Source organism: Hippocampus bargibanti, linkage group LG06 (assembly GCF_051943395.1).
Source record: "Hippocampus bargibanti isolate YZ-2025 linkage group LG06, ASM5194339v1, whole genome shotgun sequence".
Classification (NCBI taxonomy): domain Eukaryota; kingdom Metazoa; phylum Chordata; class Actinopteri; order Syngnathiformes; family Syngnathidae; genus Hippocampus; species Hippocampus bargibanti.
The window spans coordinates 22,225,497-22,251,646 of NC_142739.1; the positions used below are offsets into that span (position 1 = coordinate 22,225,497).

The following is a 26,150-nucleotide window of genomic DNA, read 5'->3' on the forward strand; positions in this document are numbered from 1 at the left end:
CACCAAGAGTTCACGAGAATCACTGACTCAACAGAATCACAATATGTCATTACTTATATAAAGCATAGGCAAAATAATTCATTCCAACATTTGTGTTATGTAGAATTAATTGTTGATTGTTTTTTAAATAAGATTTTTTTCCCCAAATGACATTGGAGTGTTTTGCTGGTCTCAAAATTCAAACCAGTGACCATCAAATCAGAATCATCTTTATTGTCAAAGTATGTAGAACACGCAAGGAATCTGTCTCTGGTAGAACACGCTGCCAGTATCGTCATGAAAAAGACATGACAAATGAGTATGGAGGACACTCATAAAGGCTAATCTAATCTTTTTCCGTCGTGTAAATGGTACCTCTCAGCTACAAGTGTGAGACAATGTGCAAAGTATCAAGCAGACAGTGGTTCAAGAAAGTACAGAGCTGGAACTACAATGATTATAATGGGATGCTGTTCCACAGGGTTGTGAAAAATAGCCAAGAGGCACTATACAGTTAGGTTTGGGTTACTGTTTAGACTTTAGAGAGTTAATGGTGACGAGGGTTATTTGTTTGTTTATTTGTTTGGTGTCTAGATAAGTTCAGTGCAGTCGATACATTTACATATTGTTTCATGAAATGTGAGGTGATTAAAAAAAACATATTTTTCCATCATTGCTTTCGTCTGATTTAAAATCTACTGGCTTATATTTCCACCACACTTTTAGAATTCTGTAAAGTTATAACAGTCAACCGTTAAAACTGCAAGTCACCGTATGAACAAATCGAACCAGTTACATAAACTGTCATTCATATTCATTCATGGTTCATTTGCCATTACTATATTACATATTAATTACTATACTATAATTACTATATACATATTTCAACAGTAGCCAAAATGGAACTGTATAGTGCCACTTAGCAGTTTTTTTTTGACGACGATACTAGTGCAGCGTGTTCTACCGGAAACAAATTCCTTGTGTGTTCGACATACTTGGCAATAAAGATGATTCTGATTCTGATTCTGATTCTGATTTGTTGCCTGTGTTGTGTTTGTTATAAAATACGTGTGAAAGGAACCTGGAAAAAAAATTGTGTATATTAAATTGAAAAAAATATATAGTGTTTTTACAAGTCCTAGTTTATGTTGTTGTATGCCGCTGCAATTGTCAACTGTCCGACCAGTCCAGGTTGTACCCTTGTTCATGGCCAAAGTTAGCTCGGAAAGACTCTGGCTAACCCTAATGAGGATCAGCAGCATAGAAAATGGATGGATTACTGATGACAAGTCTTTCTGCTCTGGAAATATTGTAATATGGCTGTTTTGCTTCACGTTACCTGGCCAAAAATGATTTTAATAAGTCATTTTACCACGAAAAGATCAGATTACTCAACACTCACAAAGCCCCTTTTAGGAAACAATTCACTTTTTTGTTCTTCTGTTGTAGAGCAAAAGCAAAGGCCAGGACCTTTTTGACCAAATCATATATCACATAGATCTGGTGGAGGCGGATTACTTTGGGCTGCAGTACATGGACGCAGACCAAGTTTCAGTGAGTCCTTGACACGCACGTCAACTACCTTGTTTATGGTACACACTAATTCTCACTTTGGTGCTCTTTCAGCACTGGTTGGACGTGTCCAAGCAAATCAAGAAACAAATTCGAGGTGAGTTCACCCCCCCCCCCACCCTTTGTATTGAAGAATCCTGAAGTGCACTCGCACGTGGAGGGAGCAGGTGGCACATTATCAAACGTGGACATGGTGATTAGCATTTGGAGCCGTACCCTTGTTTGCTCTGCTATGTGAACATGAAATGTGATACAGTCGCAAGGGAAAGAGGATGTAAACAGACTGTTTGCGCATTTGGAAGGGATACAATACAAGCGCATCTGTAATTGACACAAATAGTGGTGGTGGTGAGGGTTAAGGGGGTTATTCACGAACCTGCAAACGACATTGTGACATCTGCAAACGACATTGTGACATGTGTATTATAATTTATGTAAAGAGAAACTGCAATTTTAAAGATAAATGTGCCTGGAGGTATGAAATGAATTTGTTCTTTGACCAACACTGACATTGCAAATCATCTCGCTCCATTGAAATGAATTGAAATGCCAGCAATCCGTGACAGCTCAACCACCTGAGGTTAACTGACACTGGCCAGATCAGGCCAGAACAAATTTCTGAAATAAATTTGATGAAATCAATATATTCTTGCTTTTTAAATGTTAAATATTGAATATTTTGAATGTTAATTTTCAAAACTTAGTCCTTTAATGTGCTGGCCGCTTTGTTTTTTTCTCTCATAAGGAATGTACTGAATAAGATATAAAGTTGATAAAATGCTAAATGTTAAGTGTCCAGTTCAATTTTAAACTGAAAAAGAAACATACTTAACTCATTCACTGCCAGCTATGTGCAAAAATGTTTCCACTCCAGTGCCAGGGTTTTTGTCATTGTTACTTGAATTCCAGGACCCCCATATTATTGAGTTTTAGGACTACATAAACATTCATATAGCGTTAGAAACCTTAGACTCTCTTCTGTCATCAGAAAAAAAAGTTAATTCCTAAATGATATCAGTCTGGAGTTATCTGAACTTGAAATGGGGGAGTCTGTACAAAATACAATATATACATATTGATTTATATAGTGCTTTAACAACAACTGAAGCTATAGCAAAGCGCTAACATGGAGAGCAGGCAAATGCTGGGAAAAAAACATTGCCCGAGGTCTGACCAGCGCTTTATTGTCACCCGAATAAATTCGGAAATGGCAGTGAGTGAGTTAAGTGTGCTCATTTTCCTAATAGTGTTCACTGTGCGTATTCACATCGCGTTTGGAAGAGCAAAGGTCATAAATGAAACAATTATCTTCCGTCATTTAGATGGTCCGCCATTCCGACTCTTCTTCCGAGTGAAGTTTTACTCCTCAGAGCCAAATAACCTGCGTGAAGAATTCACAAGGTAAGAATAAGAAATCTCTACTGGCCTTGAGCATTACTAATGTTGATGAGGCGAAGGAGGAGGATGTCCAGCAGGGATGCAAGGCTAATTACTTTGCGGCTATGAGCCGAATGGGATTGTTAAAAAAACAATTAAATAAAAAAATCCAAATAGACTTTCCAGAACAAAGTACAGTGATACCTCGGTTTACGAACCCTTTGGCTTACAAACCTTTCGGTTTACGCACGTTAAATTTATGAAAATGTTACCTTGGCATATGAACTATTTTTCGGGATACACACGGAGCTGCCACAATAAGTGATGTGCCGTTCACGAACGAGCCCGTTCTCCTCAAAGAAAATGGCAGCCGGCTTGTTTTGGTCCTCTATTCCCCGCCCCCAGTCGTCGGTTAAAGCCACGTGATTGGTCAAGAACGCAGCAGTGAGGGGAGGTGGTTTAAACATGAAAGAGACAGGCAGACGACAGAGAAAGACTGACAAAATGGATAGAAAACTCGTTTCAACTTTGATAGTTCAAAGGCAGAGTGTAGACTGCAAGGTTAAAATTCCCATCGATTAGGCTCCACAAATAACTCGCACTTGCCATCAGTTCAATTTGAAATGAAAAGACAAGCAAGGGAACCAGCTATTAATGATGTTTCTAGTGTGTCTGCGTGCATCTTTTGCTGTTGCAATATCACAACTTCCAAGATGTACAACCCAGAGCTCCTTGAGACACTATGCAAAAAGATATCCATTCCATCAAGCCACCGACGACCATCACAAAGGTAAATAAAATGACTTTATTCTACCGTACAGTTTATTTCTTTAATTATAATACCACATCACATTTGTTATACATAAAATAAGGTCTATTTTGTGTAGTTTTAAGGCCTAGAAAATTATAAAGTACAAAAACTATGTTTTATCGGGACCTGGGAACGCATTATTCTCATTTTAATGGTTTCCTATGGGAAATTAATTTTTGGGATACACACTTTTCACCTTACTCTTTCTGGGAACCAATTGAGTTCGTAAGCCAAGGTATCACTGTATACTAAACAAAGCAAGGACAATTGTATTACATCCAAAAAATGTGTTACGTTACAATCTTTAAACATGTCACTCTCACTGCAGGTATCTGTTTGTACTGCAGCTTCGACAGGATATTTTGTCTGGCAAGTAAGTCTTCCTTGCACATGGAAATCATGACGTCATAAAGGCCACGCACACCACTTGGAATGCGCTTTTATTGCTATGGAATTAATATAATGACCCTTTTATACTCCTTTGGTCGTGATCACGCAATCTCAAATACTTATTATTAATACATAGTGAATATGGCGTCTGTATTTTCCCACGGTAGTGGAGACTGCTGCAGGCATCGACAGTTTAAAAAAAAGTTGTTATTTTAGTATTAATTAGCAATACCAATTTGTGGGGCTTTGTAACTTCGCAACTCAAACGCTGGAGGCAACATTTTTCAAAAAGTACTTCCGGAGGACCACACATTTCTGAAACATAAAAATGCTATTTTTAAATAAGGACAAAATTTGTCCATACATGCAAGTATTTGGTTTTAATTTGTTTATTATTCAATTTATTTTTAATTAAATAACAGTTTTCAGTTTATTGCATGGGTGTCAAAGTCATTTTTTGCCAATGGCAACATTGTAGGGCGCCGTTATGAATTTGGGGAAACCATTAGAATGTTTTATCCCCTCCACATAATACATATACAGCGCACAACAAATGAACGTATCACTAGTTTTAAAAAAAGTAAAAAAAATAACGATTATTATAGTGGTTTACATGGGACAGTTTGAAATTTTGGTTCGCACTTTAGCAAACATGGAATTTCACAAGTTTGATTTGCTTTCACGGGCTAAATAAAACGATGTGGCAGACCATTTTTGGCCCTCGGGCCTTGGCTTTGACACCTGTCGTTTATTGTATAAAATCGTTCGAAGCAATGGATAATATCATCAAATTGTGTAATTTATTTACAGTAAAGTCTCGTTATATCGATATTCTCGGGAGTCGGAAAATATATCGATATAACCGGACTATCGATATATCCGATCCTGCGGCATGTAAATTTTCTCTTTGCGTTCATAGAAATAGTATCGTAATAAGCAGTACTATCGATATAACGAGACTTTACTGTATTTCTAGTTTGTGTTTTTCCTTTCTTTTCTGGAATTGTATACCTCATTTCCCCTTATTTTTCATGGAGTGGGAGTACAGACCTACTATTATTTATTAAGATTATATAATAGTACGGGCAACCCGGTAGTCAAGTGGCCAGCACGCCGGCTTCACAGTGCAGAGGTCGTAAGTTCCAGACCAGGTCTGGCCTCCCTATGTGGAGTTTGCATGTTCTCCACTAAATATCCCACTACGAACCTACAGGAAACATGTATTCATTTATCAATACACTCCCCTACTTACGACCATTCCAGTTATAAACAACGGTACATAGGAACATTTTTGCGGGTATGTCGAAAAATGTTCGGACAGAGATGCTGTAAGTTAGATTTTGTATTGCGCGCCTTTTTCGGAGTAGTATTACTTTCCGCCGCTAATATGGACGTTAGGCGCTGTGAGAGCTCTCTCTTTCTCTAACATATGTAGCATTCTCTCCAGTTATACGTGAACATATCTTTATTGAGCATATATTTAATTCAATGTTTATTTTTCGGTACAAACCAATACAGGTTACTTCTACAAGCCTTAAACATACTTATATAAACCTCAAACAAAGTCGAAACATAAATTCCATACAAAATATAGCATTGAAGCAACTTACGAACAAATTCAACTTACGAATTACCATTCGGAACGTGTCTTGTTTGTAAGTTGGGGAACGTCTGTATTGACATTACATCAAGGTGACACTCGGAATGTGGTTGATTGGTGCTTGTTGGCTGACAGTTGGAAATGGAGCGTTTGTTTGACTTGTGGATAGTCAGTGTCTAAAACACACACAAACACGCATTCACACACACGCACACCCGCACACATGTACGTATATGCTCGGGCACAGACATGCACACAGAAGCGTGTATCCGATCTCTATGTTCCAGCTCTATCTGGGCCACAGATCCCCCCGAGTCCAGCTTTATTATAACACTCAAGATCAGGATCTGAAAAGGTGATTATTTTAGGAAAGGGGTTGCTTGTCTTTTACACGCGCACACACACTCACATGCACATTCACACATAGATAATTGTATTTGACTCGGCTAGTGTGTGTAGGGCACTCCCACTGAAAGCAGTTCATCATATAATTCTTCCCACCCCCTTTTTCCTTCCGCCCTGTCTTCAGATTGAAAAGTCCATATGATGTCTCAGTAGAACTGGCCGCCTATTGTTTGCAAAGTAAGTAGACTTAACCTCCAAGATTATTCCATTTTTTTTGTTTTGTTCAATCAATATTTTAAATGGTATGGAATATATCGATTTTGTTACTTGGCAAAAAATGATTTAATGCACTTATCACAAATCAGTGTGCAAACCACAGTACAGCTTTCTGAAATCGGATTTTTACACCCAACACAATGTTTGCATTACATACATTTACGTCCAAATAGATGACAAAAAAATTATACTTTTGCAGTGATGATACAAATCAAAGTCTATTCCATACCTGTCCACCTTGGCTAATAGCTTCCCTTATAAATTATTACAATTCCTGTATAAAAGTTGTAGTATGCTGTACATTATTTGAATTGATTAAAAAAAATGCTAACACAAGCGGAAAGGCGCAGAGCTTACCGCGCATGTGCACGTTATGCTTTTATCAATCCTACCTGATGGAGCGATAAGAAAAATATACGATTGAGGATTACTTTTGCTGGATTGCCGTGACAGTAGTAGCGATCGGCGTCACATTGTCGTTTGCTACAAGCAGTCGAGACAAACTGGATTTTAGCCAAAATGGTCTTTCGTCTGTGTTGGCTCTTAGTCGTACATCGATTGAAAAGGTTTCTTCAGCCGTCATCTGTACTTCTTTGAAGGTGTCGGACGTTTCCCTCCTCATCTGCAGAGCTTCGTCAGCAAACTATAGTTGTGCTGGTAAGTCTGGCCCTATTTATATTCCTAATGGACAGAGGTGGCGGTGCCAGACGTCTGCTCTGATAGGCCACTGCTCTAAGGTTGGGGGAACAGCAGACTCTGTTTTACAAAAATTGCTTCTTTTACTCCCCTTTCAAACCATCTATTTTTTTAGCTAAGATTTTAACCTCACTGTCGTCAAATACGATTAGCTTCAGTGAGTAGTCTACTGCTCCCCCAAACTTAGGGCAGGGACCTATCAGAGCAGAGGTCTGGCACCGCCATAGGGCCAGAGTTACCAACACAAATTTAGGTCGCTGACAAAGCTCTTCGGATGAGGAACGAAACGCCTGACACCTTCTAAGAAATACAGATGATGGCTGGAGAAACCTTTTGACCAAAATGGTCTTTGTAAGATTGGCTTCCAATTATTTTTCCCGTATAAAAGTTGTAGTATTCCATACATTATTTGAAATGATAAAAAAAAAAACATATAAAATATGGCAAAAACGTATAAATTGACAGGTTTGCTATTTTAGTAAAGGATTATTGATTCGATTGGTGATGCAGAGGTGAGCAAGATACTGAAGCCAACAGGACTGCAAACATTATATTTTTTTTTTATTAGTTTGCTGAAACCGCTTCGGATGGAGTTTGGGAAACTCTGATCTCTAGTGATGAAATTCATATATTAGTTTATATTATTCTACAGAAATACCCAGGCAGGGACGCGTTGCTCTTCTTTTGTTTTCATTGTTGTGTTACTTTTTTAATGTCCAGGTGAGCTGGGAGACTGCGATCCCTTGGATCACTCTCCCGAGCTGGTGTCGGAGTTCCGCTTCACCCCGAAACAAAGTGAGGCTATGGAGGCCGACATCTTCACCAGGTGGCTGGATCTCAGGTGGGAGTTGACTAGTTGCCGTTTTGTCCATCTCCTTTTCCTCCGCGAGTTCAGTCACTAAGCAAACCACACTCTCGCTGGTCTGTGTGAAGGATTAAAGGGGGATTAATCCAAGGAGGGTCGAAATTGATTCTGGTCAGTATTTAACCACAGTGGCGCTATGATCGCTCCCATCTGGGATTAGATTACATATCATGTCGTTTCATTGAACCCACTGAACCACTCAAGGACAAACGCATACCTGCCAACTACTCCAGGTTTGCCGTAAAAACTACGGTTTTTGTTATCCCATTCCGGGTTACGGGTTTAATCATGAACATTAGCGTTTCCAATAAAAACAATACATCCAAAATGGACAAAATAGAAAGTACTGTCCACAACGTTAATTCAAAACACGAGAACGGGTGATGGGCACGAGTGATGTGTCATTCGCGAACAAGCCGGTTCTTAGAGCCGGATCTATGAAGTGAGATAGCCGGCTCCCGAGAAGGAGCCGGAAATGGGATGCAAACAGGGTCGGATATATCGATAGTCCCGGTTATATCGATATTTTTTCGGACTCCCTTGAATATCGATATAACGAGACTTTACTGTATATATATAAACCTTATAAATAAAAATATTTGATATAGTGTATTTGTGTTTTTTTTTTGTTTATATGTTTATTTATTTTTATTTATATGTTATATATTATAGTGTATGATATGAGTAATTTGTTTTTAACATAATTTTACATGATTTTTGGTAGTTAATTAATTTGAGCAAGAAAAAAACTGAGGAGCCATTTAGGAACTAAAAGAGCCGGATCTTTTTAGTGAGCTGATCCAAAAGAACCGGCTCTCTGAAAGGAGCCGGAATTCCCATCATTAATGAGCACAGTGCTAGTAGCAGTTAGCTTTCTTTCGACGAATTGTGCACGCGCACGGTACAGTCTTTCCTGTAATCGGGAGTGACAGCTCATTCCTGGAATCGAGACTCAAGAGTTCGTGTCGTTTTTATCATTGTCGTGTAATGGCATCTGAAAAATCAACAAAAGGTGTGAAAAGTAAAAGAAAACTACAGTCGTTTCGTGAGGATACTCCCAAGCATTTCCAGGAGTTAGACGTCGCTCAACAAAAGATGAAAATGACGCAAGTTTGAGTTTCATACCTGTCAACATTGGCTAATAGCTGCTCGTATAAATGATTACAATTCCCGTATAAAAGTTGGAGAACGGCGTACATTATTTGAAATGATAAAAAATGCTAACAGGTGGAAATCCAGACAACTTACTGCGCATGTGCAGCAACCTGGACCCCGCCGTATTACAGTGATACCTCAGTTTACGAACTTAATTGGTTCTCAGAAAGTGTGTCTAAGGCGAAAAGTTCGTCTGCCAAACATTTATTTCCCATAAGTAACCATTAAAAATGAGAATAATCCGTTTCCAGGTCCCCATAAAACATAATTTTCTACTAAATAAGCCTTAAAACTACACAAAATATACCTTATTGTATGTATAATACATGTGCTATTGTACTGTAATTAAAGAAATAAACTGTACTGTATAATGCAGTCGTTTTATTTACCTTTTTGATGGTAGGTTATGTAGTTGCTTGCCTCTTGATGATATCGGAGTGAAGTTGCCGTGCTTTCTCGGCGATAATACCCTCACTCACACTGTCCCCTGCTAGCTGCTTTTCATTAATCCAAATCAACTGAAGGTTTTTTTACCTCTTCTATTGCCTGAGACCGTTGCTTAGACAACACAAAAACAACCTTAGCTACACGTAGCAATGGTCGACTTAGCATACTGGTACTGGGACGCTAAGTCACACAAACGCACGCCTCGCTCGTGTTTTTCGATGATCTCCTCCTTCTTCTCCTTCTTCGACCGTAATTTTCTTTTGTGTCCTCTTCGACTTAACACTCGCCTGTGGCGGGGTCTTTTTCGGTCCCAAAAAAAGCAAAAGTATTCCACTCCATAACAAACCACGTCTGCATTGAGTGCACTGAAAGAAAGTGGGTGTGGAAAACTAGTCCGCCAGCCACCGTGGCGCTGTTCGACCGTGTGGTTCGGTGTTCTTCCCGAAAACTAGTTTGTATGCCAAGATTATATTCTCGAGATTTTAATGTTCGTAAGGCAAAAAGTTCGTGAACTAAAGCGTTCGTAAGATGAGGTATCACTGTCCTTGGCTTTTCTGGTTTCAGAAGTTAGCCCCATCACCAAAGTATTTTCCTGATATCATAATCCACGTCTCCTTTTCAGGGGCAAGAGTCCATCGCAAGCCGAAATCTCCTTTCTCAACAAATGCAAGTGGTTGGAGCTTTACGGTGTCGATATGCACTTTGTTAAAGTGAGACTTATACATTTATGGATTTCACACTCTTTGTATTTTGGAGTGTTAAATGTGCGTGTGGTGTCATCAGGGAAGAGACGGTTGTGACTACGCCCTCGGTCTCACTCCTACTGGTATCCTTGTGTTTGAGGGCTCCAACAAAATCGGGTTGTTCTTTTGGTAAGAATTCTTTCATCATCTTCCTATATGCACTCAAAACGGGTGTGATTCAGAAGCAAAATGTCAACTATTTATGCGGGGTGTCCCCTGCTGTTTTTTCTGCTGTGCTATTTGAGGAATTTAAATATCAAGACATTTGATCAAGTGGCAAGTATCGGAGAGGCCATGTTATAAGCGGAATTTTCACACTGTTGATTGTCACCTTGGCGTTGAATGAAGTTATACGAGTTTCAAACTCGTTTCACGGCTCAAGCGAAAATCACCTGGTGGATTTCAGCCAGACGAAAAAGCAGAGCGCATCGTACCGGCTGATGTGCGCCTCAAATGTAAATAAATAGCTCAACGCTAGCATGGTTCGGGTATTTATACACAAGCATAGGCTGCAGAGATTATTGTTTTTTTAATTTAATTTTATTTTTTTTACCCAGCAGTGACTACATTAGCGCTTTGGTAGTGAACATGTGATTTATTGTCTGTCCGTCGTAAAACAGTTTTAGAAGCAAGGGGTCAAATAGTCATGTGTTTTTTTTTTAGACACTCTGCGAACGTCACAAAAATACAAAGTTTATTTAATTGGAATTTTCAGCATTTAAAAAAATCAATGTACCGGACCCACTGAAAATAATGAGTAAAATAATACATTTTATATTTTTGCATCATATTTGTTTTAATAATTTGTTGAAGAATTGGCAATATTTAAAACTGTTTAAGTAATTAATTAATTAATTAATTAATGTGTTTGTTTGTATATTTGTTTATTTATTATGTGTTTATATCTACATGTGTTTATTTATCTTTATGTGTTTGTTTATTTATTTTTGTGTTTACGTATTTGTTTGTGTTTATTTGTATATGCATTTGTCTGTTCATTTATGTATTTATTTGTCTGTTTGTTTATTTATCTATGTATTTATTTGTGTGGTATATTTTTGCCCAAACAATACATTTACCATATTTTCCGGTGTATAAGGTGCGCCCAAAAGTTTATTTCTTCTTCAAAGGATGACCCAGCGCCATATACTCTGGTGAGCCTTATATGTGAAGTTGAGCCACTACAGGTCCTCGCAACTACTGTCAGCAGCCACGACTCAATTTCCCCCTGTCGAAGTAGTGCGTGAGCCCAACCTCTGCTCTAGCGCCTTATAATGTGGTGTGCCTTATATTTGAAAAAGTTACATTTATATATTATATTTTGAAAACCTTTTTCAGTCATTGGGGGTGCGCCTTTTACTCCGGTGCGCCTTATACACCGCAAAATACAGTACAAAAATATAGATGAATACATGATAGCTACAAATGTGCGTTTAATATGTGATTTATGACTGTATTTATGACCCATTGATAACTATTAAAGGCTTTCTGATTCTGATTGAATTTAAAAATAACGGTCAAAATAAAAAGCAATAATCAATCATGTACCTGAAAAAAATTCAACATTCACAATATTTGTTTTCAAAACTTTAGCCTTTATATTTTAATTTAGTTTTCATACATTTCAGTTATAGTGTGAAACTACACCATTCATTGGGGGTGCGCCTTATACTCCTTTTACACCAGAAAATACGGTATTTTAATTGCATTTCTGTCACATTTAGGCCTAAAATCACACGTCTAGACTTCAAAAAGAGTCGACTCACTCTGGTGGTAGTAGAAGATGATGACCAGGTTTGTGTCTGCAAGCAAACACATGCTCACGTACATCTCAATGAGGTCAATGTTGGCCACGCTACAAATCTACCGGTACATTTTTGTTTCTGCTTTGAAGGGCCGGGAGCAGGAACACACTTTTATGTTCCAGCTGGCCAGCGCCAAGAGCTGCAAGCACGTTTGGAAGTGCGCCGTGGAGAGTCACGCCTTTTTCCGGTTACGCCAGCCAACCACGGGCAAGCCAGGGCGCAGCGACTTCACACGACTTGGCTCTCGCTTCAGATTCAGGTAGCCCTCATCACTCGCCTCGTTACTGACGCAACGTGGTGTGGTGATAATTTAGCCGGAAAAAAAATCTCGATGTTAAGATATCCTTAACTCATTCAATGCGATTCGCAGTTGTATTCGGCAATTGAAAATATGATGTAGAGCGCCATTACCGAATTTGTTTGTTTTGTTTTTTCTTGTTTGGGTGCTGATATCACGCTGGCCATGGCCTCTGGCTATATTTTTCCCTTCCACAAGGGGGCATCATCCCCTATTTTCCATGTTAGTGCTTTGTTCCAGCTTCAGCTCTATATAAATCAATATATGCATTGTTTTGTATTTTGTACAGCCGCCTCCATTTCAAGGTCAGATAACTCCAGATCCATATTACTTAGGAATTAACTCTTTTTTTCTTATGAAAGAAGAGAGTGTAACGTTTCTTACGCTGAATTCAATTGTCATGTAGTCCTAAAAGTCAATAGGCTGTGGGTCCTGGAATTTGAGTGAAAATGACAAAAACCCTGGCACTGGACGCATTGTCGTCTAGCAGTGAATGAGTTTCAGAGATGTTCTATCGGACAATGTGGACAACGACTCGAACCCAGAAAGATTGTCTTTTTACTGCCAGCAGGAAAAGCAGCCATTCGTGACAGACGCCTCAATTCTGCAGCCCTCTGTCAAGCTATTTATTGAGAGTATATGCAAATTAAAGTGAAACATTAGTAAAACATAGTTTTCTTAATTAGAATGCAACGCCCCTGGAACGTTCTAAGCCCCAACAGCTGTAAGCAATAAAACATTGTCTTTTCCATGAACTGATAAATTTGTAACCTGGCTAATGAGCTCTTCTTGTGAAGGAGTTTCAAGTCGTAAATTACTCCTGTGATAAAGGAGTTTCCCAAGTCCTAAATTCTGTACAAGGCCAGATCTCCTAGATGAAGATGACATTTTAACAAGCTGTGTCTGTTGACCTCAGATTGACCCCAGGTTGCCTGTGCTTCAATTGTGTAGTCGAGTCACACATGTTGACTAAGCATATAACAGCATGAAACTTTTAAATATGATAACTTCTTATTCTCCATCAATGAGGTAAACTGAATTTTGTCAATTTACAACGTATCACTTTTGAAATAAAATCTAACAAAAAATATGTTTTTGAGGTCTGCTGTGAACAAAAATGGAAAAATAGCAGAAAGTTGTTGGGAGTGAAACTCGTCTGTTATATGGCGACTATCAAAGTGCCCTTGAGCAGGGCGCTGTCGCCGTATTTGCGTGCTTCTTTCACTCAGAATTTCTTCTCGCAGGCCTGCTTTTTTGTCATCTGATTCTCCTCATGGGATAAAACACAATCATACAGCAGTGCGTAAATTGAATATTTTCCCCCTCAAATATATTCTAATGAGTATAATATATCAAATTGCATTAAAAAAATATAAAAATAAATTCTCCTGAGAACACAATTATGAAAGTAAACCATCAGCAACAAACAAACTAAATGATGTGTGTATTGTGTCTATGGTGACTTTGTATCTATGGTTACGAGGAGTTGTTCCTATGGCGACAGAGATATGATCTTCGTATTGTTTTCCTTCTCACTTTTATGAAAGCAAATACTCTGACTTGACAGGCACTTGCTGTTATTTTTAAAAGCAGCGTCACAGGCCGCAACCGAGTCACAACATTTGTTCTTACAAGGTAGCAACATCTTGAGTGAAAGAGATTCATAATGTCAATTTAATTAGCCTGATGGGGAAAGTGGACTTATTCACTTAAATCGGAATATTGTGAATGTGGATAATTTATTACATTAAATGACAATGCCGTTTTAATTTACTTTCAGTGCTAACTCAATTTCCAATGTCCTCATCCACGAGCCGTCGCTCCAGTTGCGGTAATAACAAGCAATCAAATCCCTAATTCCTGACGTCTGTCAATTTCAGCGGGAAAACGGAGTACCAGGCGACTCACGGAAGCCGACTAAGGAGAGCCTGTACGTTTGAGAGACGGCCGAGCAAACGATACCCCTCCCGCACACAGTCACTGGGCAAAGGTGAGTCTTTTCTGTGTAAACAATTGCGTACATACAACCCCTGTGAACTATCGGAACCTGCTACATGCCTCAGAGTCATAGCATTTAGCTTCTTTACACTCTTCGACCACAACATTACAAACATTTGTACAATTAAATGCTGAAGGAAATTGCCTTGTAATATTTCAACCTAACAATGCAAAACATTAATGTATATTAACAAATGTAATCATGATTAGTTTTGATTGACACCGTCATGGCGTTGTTCACTCAATGTTTATTAATGCGGGTGGAGTCTGCAGTGGGGTAAAAAATGCATGCAATTATAACAGAGACATAATTTTGGATTGTTAATTTGTCAGTTGTTTTACATTTGTTGTTTATATTCGTTACACTTTAATTCAATTTTAGAGTGGGTTTTTGTTTTCATTGGGGGCACACTCTGCCTTATTTCATTTTTATTTAGTCAGTTAATGTTGGGTTGTGTGGAATAGATAGATAGATAGATAGATAGATAGATAGATAGATAGATAGATAGATAGATAGATAGATAGATGTAGATATAGATGTAAATAGATGTAGATAGATGTAGATATATAGATATAGATAGATGGATAGATAGATAGATGTGTATATATTATTTATTTTATTGTATTTTGTATTTTATTGAAAACAATCCTTGTGTTACGAAAAAAAAAAGCATTAAGAATTCCGAGGATTGTTTGAATTAAAGTGGAATTTGTTCTGTGAACACATTTGTACACACCCGGGGAAAATCTTTGGTATTTTTGTTATGACACTTCCTATGCTGATCCCAGCACTTTTGGTCACTTGTTCCCCTCGTATTTACCCTATTTGTCAGGGAACACATTTTAGTGTGTTCCCTGATAACGTTACAATAACTCTACCCTCTAATGGCATCATTTTTAATACACACCTTTTATTGGATCTCATTATATGATGGATGCAAAAAAAGCACTGCTGTTTGTATAATCCTAATTTAATACAATACTTTTGAATAAAGAAGAAGCACTGGGACGACGTCTTAAATTTATCAGTTACCGGATTCGTTTGAACAAACGTCTCATGCTTGCTGATAATTTACTTTAATAGCCTCAACAAAGTTCCTCACATTCCTAACGTTTAAGATTGAAGCTCCACTTATATACACTTTTCAACACCAAGTTGACATAAGTGACAAAACATGGTGAGCTAGAGTCCACGCACTTGTTCGTTGCTAACATTGTTCGTGTGTCGCCCTTTTAGTTGCTGCCATTTCTCCAGCCAGGCCGCCCCACATCAGGTAACGCCGAAAAACCCACACGGATGCTATTATATAGACATGCACTTAATATAATTGCTGACTGCGTTCGAGGCATTGTGGCTGAGACTACGCAGATGGTCACAAATATATGTGCAAATGATTGTGTTTATTAAAAGCGAGTGGTCACGTCAGATAAAGACTGTGATGTGCTGTCCGTCATTCTGCGATTTGTCGTTTAAACATCATAATTACCATGAATGGTGACAAATTTGAATAGGGTAAAAAAAAGTATATGTTTGTTCGACGTGGTCGGATTATTTTTAATGGAAGAACTTCTCATTAAACACCTATAATTACTTTGCTGTTAACAGTTTCTCTGTTAAGAGGGTAGCATTTTTTTAATGCTCGCGCAAACTTTACTTGTCGGAACATTTCCGTATCGTTTCATCCCGACTTGAATCATTCACAATGAAGACATTCGAATAGCGTTGCATTTAAGTCACATAAATGTGTTCCGTTATTTGTTTGTTTGAACATCGAAAATGAGTAAAAGCCTGGCTACTTTTACAGATATGAATTTATTCATTGAATGACAACGAAATACAAGAAATGACAGCAATGTGGCAAAATATTTTAGGGAGTTGTGAACAGATATTAAAGATCGTATCTTTTTTCCCCTTGAGTTTTGTCAAAATTCTGTGGATTCATTTTGTTTTTAATTTCAGTTGCTAAAATTGCATATATATTTGTTTAATAGTCAATACTGTGATATTAACCGCTGAACAGCTTTAAACTTTTTATTTGTTTCATGGAAAAACACGATCTCATATCTGTCAACTTATACATTTTCCCAGTATTTTATAGTTTTTTTTAATCATTTCAAATAATGTACGGCACACTACAACTTTTATACATGAATAAAAAATTGTGAACCGATCGTACAAACGCTATTTAGGCTGAAATCCAGTTGGTCTGAACTGCTGGTAGCCAACGACAATGCCGCCGCCGATCGCTACTATTGTCACAGCAAACCAGCAAAAAGCTCGATCGTATTAATTTTTTTAATCGCAGCATACGGTCGAATTGATAAAAGCATAATGTGCACATGCGCGGTAATCTGTCTGCATTTCCACTTGTATTAATGTTTTTTATTTTATAATTTCAAATAATTGCATTGGATTGGATGTACCTTTATTCGTCTCGCAGTGGTGAAATTTACATTTACATTTCACAGCGTACTACAACTTTTATATGGCAATTGTAATCATTTATAAGGACAGTTATTAGCCAAGGTTGACAGGTATGTGATCTGTTTACCAAGCACGTCCTTCCTCTGATTTCTCTCCTCATTACCACTTGCCCACCTCATTCACAAATTTGATTTGATTGACCAAGTGGTGTCATTTGAGTGGAATTACGGTGCCCGTGATTGGTCGGTCTGTTGTTCAGAAAGCATTGACTACTTAAATTACCTCAAAAGCTGACATGAAGCTGCCGAGGTTAAATTCCCCCCAACCTCCAATTCAAGTTAAATAAAAAAACAAGCACAGATCATACAATGATGTCATCTGACCTTTGCTGCTGATTACGCAAGGAGTAACCGGGATCCTTTAGAAACACACAAAGTTGGTCAGGCGATGAGTCACATTGGTATTAACTGTACATGAAATGAAACTACAAAATTAATCTGCGATTGCTGATTGTTTTCATTTTTTTTCTCTGCGTTCCCTTCATGACAGCCCTGATCCCAGCCTACATGCTGTGAGTGACCTCGGACCATATACTTAAATACACACACCCACATGCATATACCGACACTTTCGTCATATGTGCCGACTTGGGTTTGATGTGAATCAATTTATTTTTTGTCATCTCTTCAATCCTCTCCAGTACCAACACAACATGCCAGTGGCGGGTCACGAGGCATGGCGCCCGGCCCACCCCGCATATACGCCCTCTGTTTACCTGCAGCCCTCGGGTCACACGGCGCCGCACAGGTAGGATGGGGGTGGTTACTGCCATAAAGCAAACGGGTAACGTCAATAGGCCGGCACCATTTTCTTTAGTACATGGCAAATATTTAAAATCATTTATTTTGATGATAAGATAATGAATTATTTTAATTTTAATGTTTAACTTATTCACTGCCAGATGATGTGCAAAAATGTGTCCACTGCAGTGCCAGGGTTTTTTGTCATTTTCATTCAAATTCCAGGACCCGCAGAATATTGAGTTTTAGGACTACATAAACATTCAATGCAGTGTAAGAAACATCAGAAAAAAAGTGTTAATTCCTAAATTATATGGGTCTGGAGTTGTCTAAGCTTGAAATGGGGGCGGCTGTCCAAAAGGCAAATGAGGGAAAAACATTGCCGGAGGTCTGACCAGCGCTTTATTGATTGGCACCCCCTGCAAGAAAAACCAAGACCCGAACAAATTTGGGAATGGTGCTCCAATAAAATCAAAAATTATCAAAATGAATTAACGAATGAAAACATGAGATACTTTTTTTGATTATATTGTATGAAATAACATACTCTTTTTTTATGATTCATAATAGCTCAAACAATTTGAGGTGAATGCAAAAGAATGATGAAAACATTTCATCTAATTTTTGATTTGTGCTCATCACAATTTTATGGGAATTATTTACTCACATTAAAAACATGCTAATAAATTAAATTGGATTTGAATGGATGCACCTTTATTCGTCTCACAGTGGAGAAATTTACATTTCACAGCAGCAAAGTTATGAAAAAAAGATGAAAGAAGTAGAAAAACAAAATACATGAGCGGCTGGAAAGGTAGTCACTCTTGCGGCGCCATCATCTGAAGTCAAAAGAACAAAAAAACTAAATAACAAATAATATGACAACACAAAGACACAGAGTCATTCAAATATTCAAATATATGCAATGCCATACATACAATTAAAAAAAATAATTTTTAGTAGCTTCAAGAGGGCTATCCCACATCGCATTTTTCTATTTTTATTTTTATACAGTGACACCTCGGTTTACGAACCACTTGGCTTACGGACTTTTCAGTTTACGAATGTTAAATTTGACTACTTTACCTTGGCAGACAGACTATTTTTCGGGATACACACAGAGCTGCCACAATGAGTGATGTGTCGTTCGTGAACGAGCCCGTTCTCATCATAAGAAAATGGCAGCCGGCTTGTTTTGTGGATAGAAAGCAGTGAAATTTTGTGGATAGAAAACAGTGAACTTTGGACTCGTTTCAACTTTTATAGTTCAAAGGCAGAGTGTAGACGGCAAGGTTAAAATTCCCATCAATCAGGCTCCACAAATAACCCGCACAAGCCATCTGTACACTTGATGTAAAAAGCAACTCAGCTAAACAGAACACAATTGATGAGGAACAAGGTAAAATGATAGCAGAGAAAGCACCTACAAGGCATCATTCCTCAAGATAGTGAAAGAAGAAGGTTACGTTCCTCATCAAGTGTTTAATGCTGATGAAACCGGCCACTCCATTCCATCAAGCCATCAACGACCATCACAAAGGTAAATAAAACAACTTTATTATACTGTACAGTTTATTTCTTTAATTATAATACCATAGCACATTTATTATACATAAAATAAGGTATATTTTGCGTAGTTTTAAGGCTTAGAAAATTAGAAAGTAGAACATTGTTATGGGGACCTGGGAACGGATTATTCTCATTTTAATGGTTTCCTATGGGAAATTAATTTTTGGGATACACACTTTTCGCCTTACACACTGTCTGGGAACCAATTAAGTTCATAAGACAAGGTATCACTGTACCGTCATATCTGTGTTTTCATCTCACTTCATGTCATGCATCTCATCTATTCTGTACATGTGTGTGCTTGCCCTGTGTGTCCATGTGTCCGTGTCCATATGTGTGGGTTCAGGCCTTCTGTTGGGGCCACTTCCTCTACTTCCACCAGTCCCGTGTCCGGTCACCCCGTCGTCCCGGAACGAACCAGCAGCTTGCACTACGCACCCATCATCAGTGTCACGCACATGGACAAGGTCATGACGACACTTTGACCTCTAATTTGACCTTGGACTGACAAACTGCCCATTAAAAAAAGATGCTCTTTCTACATTTTTCATCACATCTCCACATTGTGGGACCAGTCGACGCCTCCGGAATGTAACAAGTCATAATATTGACTTATTTTGCTTGTAAATGGTGCAATTATATCCCATTTATATATATATATATATTTTTTAAAAAAACTGGATAGTTTCTTATAATAGTGATGGGGAACCTGTGGCGAGCAATGTTGTTCGACTATGACATTTAATCCAGATTTTTTTTTGGTCCATACATAAGACATCATTTTAAATGTAAAACATGAACAAATCTATTTACACTTGAATGGACAAAAAGCAACGTTGACAGTAAGTATATTTTGTCCTTTGACAGACACCCCCCAAAAAAATCACATCTAACACATACAGAATTACAAAATATGTCCTTTCCATGTTAACAGAGATTCTTTTTGGGTGGGAGTTATTATTTTATTTTATTTTATTTTTTTTATTTTTTACATAAAAGATACGATTTTCAAAATAATGGTCTCCAGAGGACTGAAATGGCCCCTGATGGGGGAAAAAAGAGGTACCCCACCCTTGTTTTTGCATTTGCATTTGTCTCTGTTGTGATTGCAGGAAGCTATGAAATGACAAAAGCACTTGAATAGCGTCATTTTCCAGAGGTTATAAGGGTCCAAACATGCTCATACTGTACGCTTCTTTAAGGATGCTGCATTTTTCTTGTTGCTTGATGTCATTATATAGTTCGCCGTGATATTGTGAATGACATTTATTGATTACCAACCAGCTGTTTACATGTACTGTCACAATAATGTGCTGTGATAGTGGGCAGAGCTGGAATCCCATTGTGGCTTTATAAATTCATAAATAGGCTTTTTGCCATATTGCTTAGAAAAATCAAGAAAATAAAATCACTAAATAAATTAGTTTTCAAGTTGTGTATCATGTATTTTGTCATGTGAAGGAAATTTCAAACAGGAATAATTGAGAATGTTCGGCAATCAGCAGGAATGTTTTATGGAACGAGAAATAGATGGCGCAATAATGAGGCAAAAGAAAACATTTTGGCAGGATTTATTGCTTTTGATGTGTCATGTCTTCCTCAGCTTCCCTCTGAGTGGCCCCGCCTCCGACCATCACCACAGTGTGGAAGAAAACGAGACGTCATATTCCGGAAAGGTCAATCGCCGTCACCGCCGTCACACGCACAGCCAGGACACGCTTTGCCACACACACAACAAAATAAGTGAGTATAAAAAGGCCACGATGCAACTCTGCAAAACCGCTTATGCATCCAGAATTTAGATGCCATCCGTCTTCAACAAAATGTACTTGATAGACAAGTCTTCCGCTTCACTGGATATTACACTCCCTTGATACAGCTATATGCCGTTCCTTGTAAATCGAGCCACGGGTGGTGAGGTACAACAGCAGTTACGAATCTCATTTCCACTTTGTGTTGTAATACACGATGCCTCTATTGTGGGTGTGAAAGGTCTACACACCCCTGCTCAAATGCCAGGTTTGTGTGTAATAATGTCAAAACATGATGCCATTAACTCATTCACAAATGTATTCGTGAATTGAAAATACGACGTAGAGCGCCATTCCCGAATTTGTTTGCGTAAAAAACAAAACCCAAACAAATGACTTACTACATATGAATGAGGAGGGAGTGGGTTACACAAACACAGATCTGCAAATAAAAATATGACAGACAGAGAGTGAGAAAATGAATAGAAATAACACTGTGAAATTTTTACTCGTTTCGACTTTATTGATAGTTCAAAGGCAGAGTGTAGACAGCAAGGTTAAAATATCCCATCAATCTGGCTCCACAATTAACCCGCACAAGCCATCTGTACACTTGACGCAAAAAACTATCGACCCAGCTAAACAGAACGCGATTGATGAGGAACTAGGTAAAAATAGTGTCATCGCCTATAGCAGCAGGTCTTTGCTCAGTGTAGCTACATGCTAATACTGGTTAGCACAGTTATGGATTTATGGCTTCCTGTCCTTAGGATACCAAACGTGAACAATAGATACTGGCCAGCTATCTAGCTCGATAGCTATTAGCTATATAGCAATATTGCTGGCTATATTTCATAGAGTGTACACAAAAAAAAATAATGAACAACTAGTTTTCTAATTTGAAATAAAAAATAATGAATGTTTGTGTGGTTTACATGAGACAATTTCATATTTTGGTTTGGACTTTAGCAAGCCTCGTGGAATCGCAAGTTTGATTTGTTTTCGCGGGCCAAATAGAATGAAGTGGCGGGCCGGATTTGGTCCCCGTGCCTTGACTTTGACACCTGTGCAACAAATATTTTATTCATCATAAACCTAACCTATCAAACCAAAACGAACGTTCAGTAATTCATATATTTTTGTATTTTGTAAAAACCGGTAGATTTATTGTTTATTGCAAGTGTTACAAAGTACTTGAGAAGATGACCTTGGGGGAAGAAAGAAAAGATAATCACATATTTTCATGCACCCTGTAACTGCTGACCGGGAAAGAGTTTATATATTGAGAGAAAAAGAATGCATCACGATTAATGGTAGACTATTTTTGTTCCAAATCAACTGTACTTAATGCTCACATTCGCACCAATCGCTCTTCAATAAATATAATATGCATGTTTTCAAAATATTAAAGGATTTCAAAGTGCAGATATACCAGTACTCAACAATGGACCACTTACCGTGTTTTTTTTCTTCACTCCGCTAAGAATGTCGAGCATCACCTTGTCTCGGAGAAGGTTTGCACACGTCCCCTTCTTTCCGCAAGGCCGTGGACAGCGAGTGTCCTGCATGGCCATCGCTCTTCATCAACATAGACAACAAGGTCAGACACATTTCCACACATACTGAATTTCTTCCTCTGCTGATAAGATGAGACGATTCCGGTCCGGCCTCATTCTCTTCATCTTGTTCCTCTTCAATATGTGACGTCTGCAGGGAGAAGAGAAGCAACTCTGCGAAAAGTCTCTCCATCCCTCTACCACTTCCTCCCCGGCTCTGCTTTCAGACCACCTCAAGTGTAACATTCTGAAGGCCCAGATGGAAGCAGCTTTCAGGGTAAGTAACATACAGCACGTGATTTCCGGCTAGTATTTTGTTCACAGTGCTTTTATTTGGACATTTGTATCCTCTTTTTGGCCTCCAAATAGGATGGTCCACTTAGTCCAAGGGCGAAGAACTCAGATGTGCAACTCAAAGATAGGCAAGTTTTGTTTTTCTTTTGCTCGACCTTGCTTGATGCTTGTTCCAAAAGTGAAGAGCAGATAGGATGCTGAGTTCTATTTTGTCTGACCATTTTCTTTTGTTTTTTTTTTTGTTATTAGAATAATAATGATACATTTTATTTCTAAGCGCCTTTCAAAACTCTCTTTACACTTTACAGTCACGGGACAAGAACATGTTTTACATGTACAATACAATACATCCTTATTTATATAGCGCTTTCACAACAGCTACAGCTGTAACAAAGCGCTTCACGTAGTAGTCAACACAAAGCAAAATAATAAACGCTACAGGACTATAAAAACAAATTGAAGTCAAAAATTAATGCATGTTTGCGTGGTTTACATGAGACAATTTGAAATTTTGGTTTGGACTTTAGCAAGCCTCGTGGAATTTTGCATGTTTGATTTGCTTTTGCGGGCCAAATAAAATGAAGTGGCGGGCCGGATTTGGCTCCCGGGCCTTGACTTTGACACATGTGCCTTAGACTGTCTTCTTTCATCAGAAACAAGTGTGAATTTAGATAGCTCATTCACAACAGCTGTAGCTGTAATAAAGCCCTTCACATAATAGATAACATGGAGAGTTGTGCGATCTTAACGACTTTCCCCATGTACTCTATGATGTTTGAGTACAAGACAAACACTTTATGACACGAAGCAGTATACAATGTATTCAAATATTCTAAAAAATACTTTTTAACTCATTCACTGCCAGACAATGTGCAAAAATGTGTCCACTCCAGTGCCAGGCTTTTTGTCATTGTCACTCAAGTTACAACACCCACAGAATATTGATTTTTAGGACTACATAAACATTCAATGCAGCGTAAGAAACCTTAGACTATCTTCTTTCCTCACAAAAAAGAGTTAATTCCTAAATTATATGGGTCTGGAGTTATATGAGCTTGAAATGCGGGCGGCTGTCCAAAATACAATGCAATACGTACTTACATATTGGTTTAGATAGCGCTTTAACAACAGCTGAAGCTGGAACAAAGCACTAACATGGAAAAAAAGGGAGAATGCTGCCTTCTTGTGGAAGAGAAATAACATCGCCAGAGGCCATGGCCAGGGCTTTATCGGCACCCAAAGAAGAAAAAACTAAACAAATTCGGGAATGGTGCTCTCCGTCATATTTTCAATTCCCGAATCCATTCGTGAATGGCAGTGAATGAGTTAAATCACACAATGTACAATCACGACAGTAACAATTGTTTTAGGTTAATTGAAACCTCTCCATTGGTGTAGATGTCAGTTTCAGTATTTGTGCATGTTTCCTGTGATTTAAATTGAAAAATCATTCGCGATAGACTCTGGCTCACCCGCAACCCAAATCAAGACAAACACTCAAAGTAATGAATGATTGGTCAATACTCTTTGTCCTCAAATGCTGTCGACAGGTACCACAGTTCCTCTCAAGACTCATCAGCATCCAGTTTGCCTGCAGATAAAATGACGCAAAGACAGGATGTCCGTTTTGTGTCTGAGAATCTCCATCCTCAATCCGGCTTGTGCACCAACCGCAGGAAACGTCTCGTCAGACAGTTCAGCTTGTATGTACATGTCACTCAAGTGCACTTGAGCCTTCACGCAGGTACACTTGAATTCTATCTGTGATTCTTCCATGTTTTTTTTCAAATGGAAGTGTAATAATGGACAAAAGTACACGAGTAGGTTTAACTGCCATTCCCAAATTTATTCAGTTTTTGTGAGGGTGCCGAAACAGTGCTGGTCAAACCTCTGGCAATTTTTTTCCCTCCCACAAGGGGCATCATTTGCCTTTTGTACAGCCACCCCCATTTCAAGCACAGCTCCAGACCCATATAACTTAGGAATTAACTATTTTTTTCTGATGAAAGTAGAGAGTGTAATGTTTCTTACTTTGCAATGAATGTTTATGTACTCCGAAAACTCATTATTCTGTGGGTCCTGCAATTTGAGTGAAAATGACAAAAACTCTGGCACTGGAGTGGACGCATTTTTGCATATCGTCTGGCAGTAAATGAGTTAATTGATTTGGTGAAATAAGGTACAAATGACTTATAATGCTGGCAGACTAGTGCTCTATAAAATATTTCAAATCCTTTGGGGTACATATTTATTTATTTTTGGTCACTTTTTGCACTGCAGTAACCATGAGGATGAAGACAACCTTCCAGAAGCTCTTGCAGCCATCTCCTGTGAAAGCACAACCAAGTCGGGCTCCAGTAGTTCACTGGACAAACAGATCCAGCCCTCCATTTACCCACAGGTAACATACATGCAATTAAACGCAAGAAAATCAATCACGGAGAAGAAAGTATGAAGAATGTCTGTGTGTGTTTGTATGCATTTCACAACTTTGCTGCTGTTACTTCCGGGTAGAGTGAACGCTGGCGCGAATGGCTGCCGCTGCTCATCCACACACCTGTAAAGTGTCCTTGAGAGTTTTGAATGGCTTTTGAAATTAAATGTATTATTATTATTATTATTATTATTATTATTATTATTATTATTATTATTATTATTATTATTATCCATGTACATTCCAGGTGGACAATGTGCCAGCACTAGAAGTATCTAGTCCATGCTGTGTGTCCCCTTTGCCTTCTCCCCACCTCTCTCCTTCGTGCTACTGTAGTCCTCTCCCTCACGTAGTCCCTTATCTTGCGGCCCATCACGGCAGGTAACACCCTCGTCTTGTCATTTGCAGAAAGCCTTTGAGTATCTTTTCAATATTGTTGTTGTCGTCCTTATTAAAAGTCTCATGTACTCCTTGTACGATGTATTTATTTATTTATTTATTTATTTATTTATTTATTTAATTGAAAATTGTAGTTGTGTATTATACTGCCCTCTGGTGGCCATGTTACACACAGCAGAAAGAAAGCCAATAAACTAATCACACAATACAATACAGTGAGACCTCAACTTACGAACTTAATTGGTTCCCAGACTGTGTGTAAGGCGAAAAGTGTGTATCTCAAAAAAATTCCCATAGGAAACCATTAAAATGGGAATAATCCGTTCCCGGGTTTCCATAAAATATACTTTTCAACTAAATAAGCCTTAAAACTACACACAACATACCTTATTCTATGTATAAAAAGAGAAAGAAATACACTGCATTGTATCATAAAGTCACTTTATGTACATTTGTGATGGTCATTTATGGCTTGATGGAATGGCGTTCGTTGGAGGTCGAAGGTCAAAGGGAATTGCTGTTTGGAAAGAGAGGCGCATTACATGAGGACTGTAATTAAAGAAAT

The 26,150-nt window shown here is 38.3% G+C and overlaps 1 protein-coding gene and 1 long non-coding RNA gene across 4 annotated transcripts in view; one reads left to right on the forward strand and one right to left on the reverse strand.

Moving 5' to 3' along the window:
• The window catches only part of epb41l4b (erythrocyte membrane protein band 4.1 like 4B), a 32,598-nt gene that overhangs the window by 4,572 nt on the left and 1,876 nt on the right, over window positions 1-26,150 (forward strand). For 2 of the 3 annotated variants that reach the window (XM_088998746.1, XM_088998745.1), the window contains exons 2-21: window positions 1,429-1,533; window positions 1,606-1,648; window positions 2,874-2,952; window positions 4,068-4,112; window positions 6,259-6,311; window positions 7,767-7,887; window positions 10,136-10,223; window positions 10,297-10,385; window positions 11,981-12,050; window positions 12,151-12,320; window positions 14,240-14,349; window positions 15,595-15,631; window positions 17,332-17,353; window positions 17,483-17,589; window positions 20,755-20,894; window positions 22,387-22,502; window positions 22,616-22,735; window positions 22,828-22,880; window positions 24,303-24,455; window positions 25,033-25,153. In XM_088998746.1, coding sequence (XP_088854872.1) covers window positions 1,429-1,533; window positions 1,606-1,648; window positions 2,874-2,952; window positions 4,068-4,112; window positions 6,259-6,311; window positions 7,767-7,887; window positions 10,136-10,223; window positions 10,297-10,385; window positions 11,981-12,050; window positions 12,151-12,320; window positions 14,240-14,349; window positions 15,595-15,631; window positions 17,332-17,353; window positions 17,483-17,589; window positions 20,755-20,894; window positions 22,387-22,502; window positions 22,616-22,735; window positions 22,828-22,880; window positions 24,303-24,455; window positions 25,033-25,153 — 1,842 coding nt within the window. Of the gene's footprint in view, window positions 1-1,428; window positions 1,534-1,605; window positions 1,649-2,873; window positions 2,953-4,067; window positions 4,113-6,258; window positions 6,312-7,766; window positions 7,888-10,135; window positions 10,224-10,296; window positions 10,386-11,980; window positions 12,051-12,150; window positions 12,321-14,239; window positions 14,350-15,594; window positions 15,632-17,331; window positions 17,354-17,482; window positions 17,590-20,754; window positions 20,895-22,386; window positions 22,503-22,615; window positions 22,736-22,827; window positions 22,881-24,302; window positions 24,456-25,032; window positions 25,154-25,433; window positions 25,568-26,150 lie in introns of all 3 variants that reach the window. The other variant, XM_088998744.1, reaches the window with a different exon arrangement.
• Window positions 20,117-22,500, reverse strand: LOC148896810 (uncharacterized). Its single transcript, XR_016115301.1, has 2 exons — window positions 21,304-22,500; window positions 20,117-20,869 (listed from the first exon to the last, which is right to left on the reverse strand). It is a non-coding gene; the product is annotated as an uncharacterized LOC148896810 (long non-coding RNA).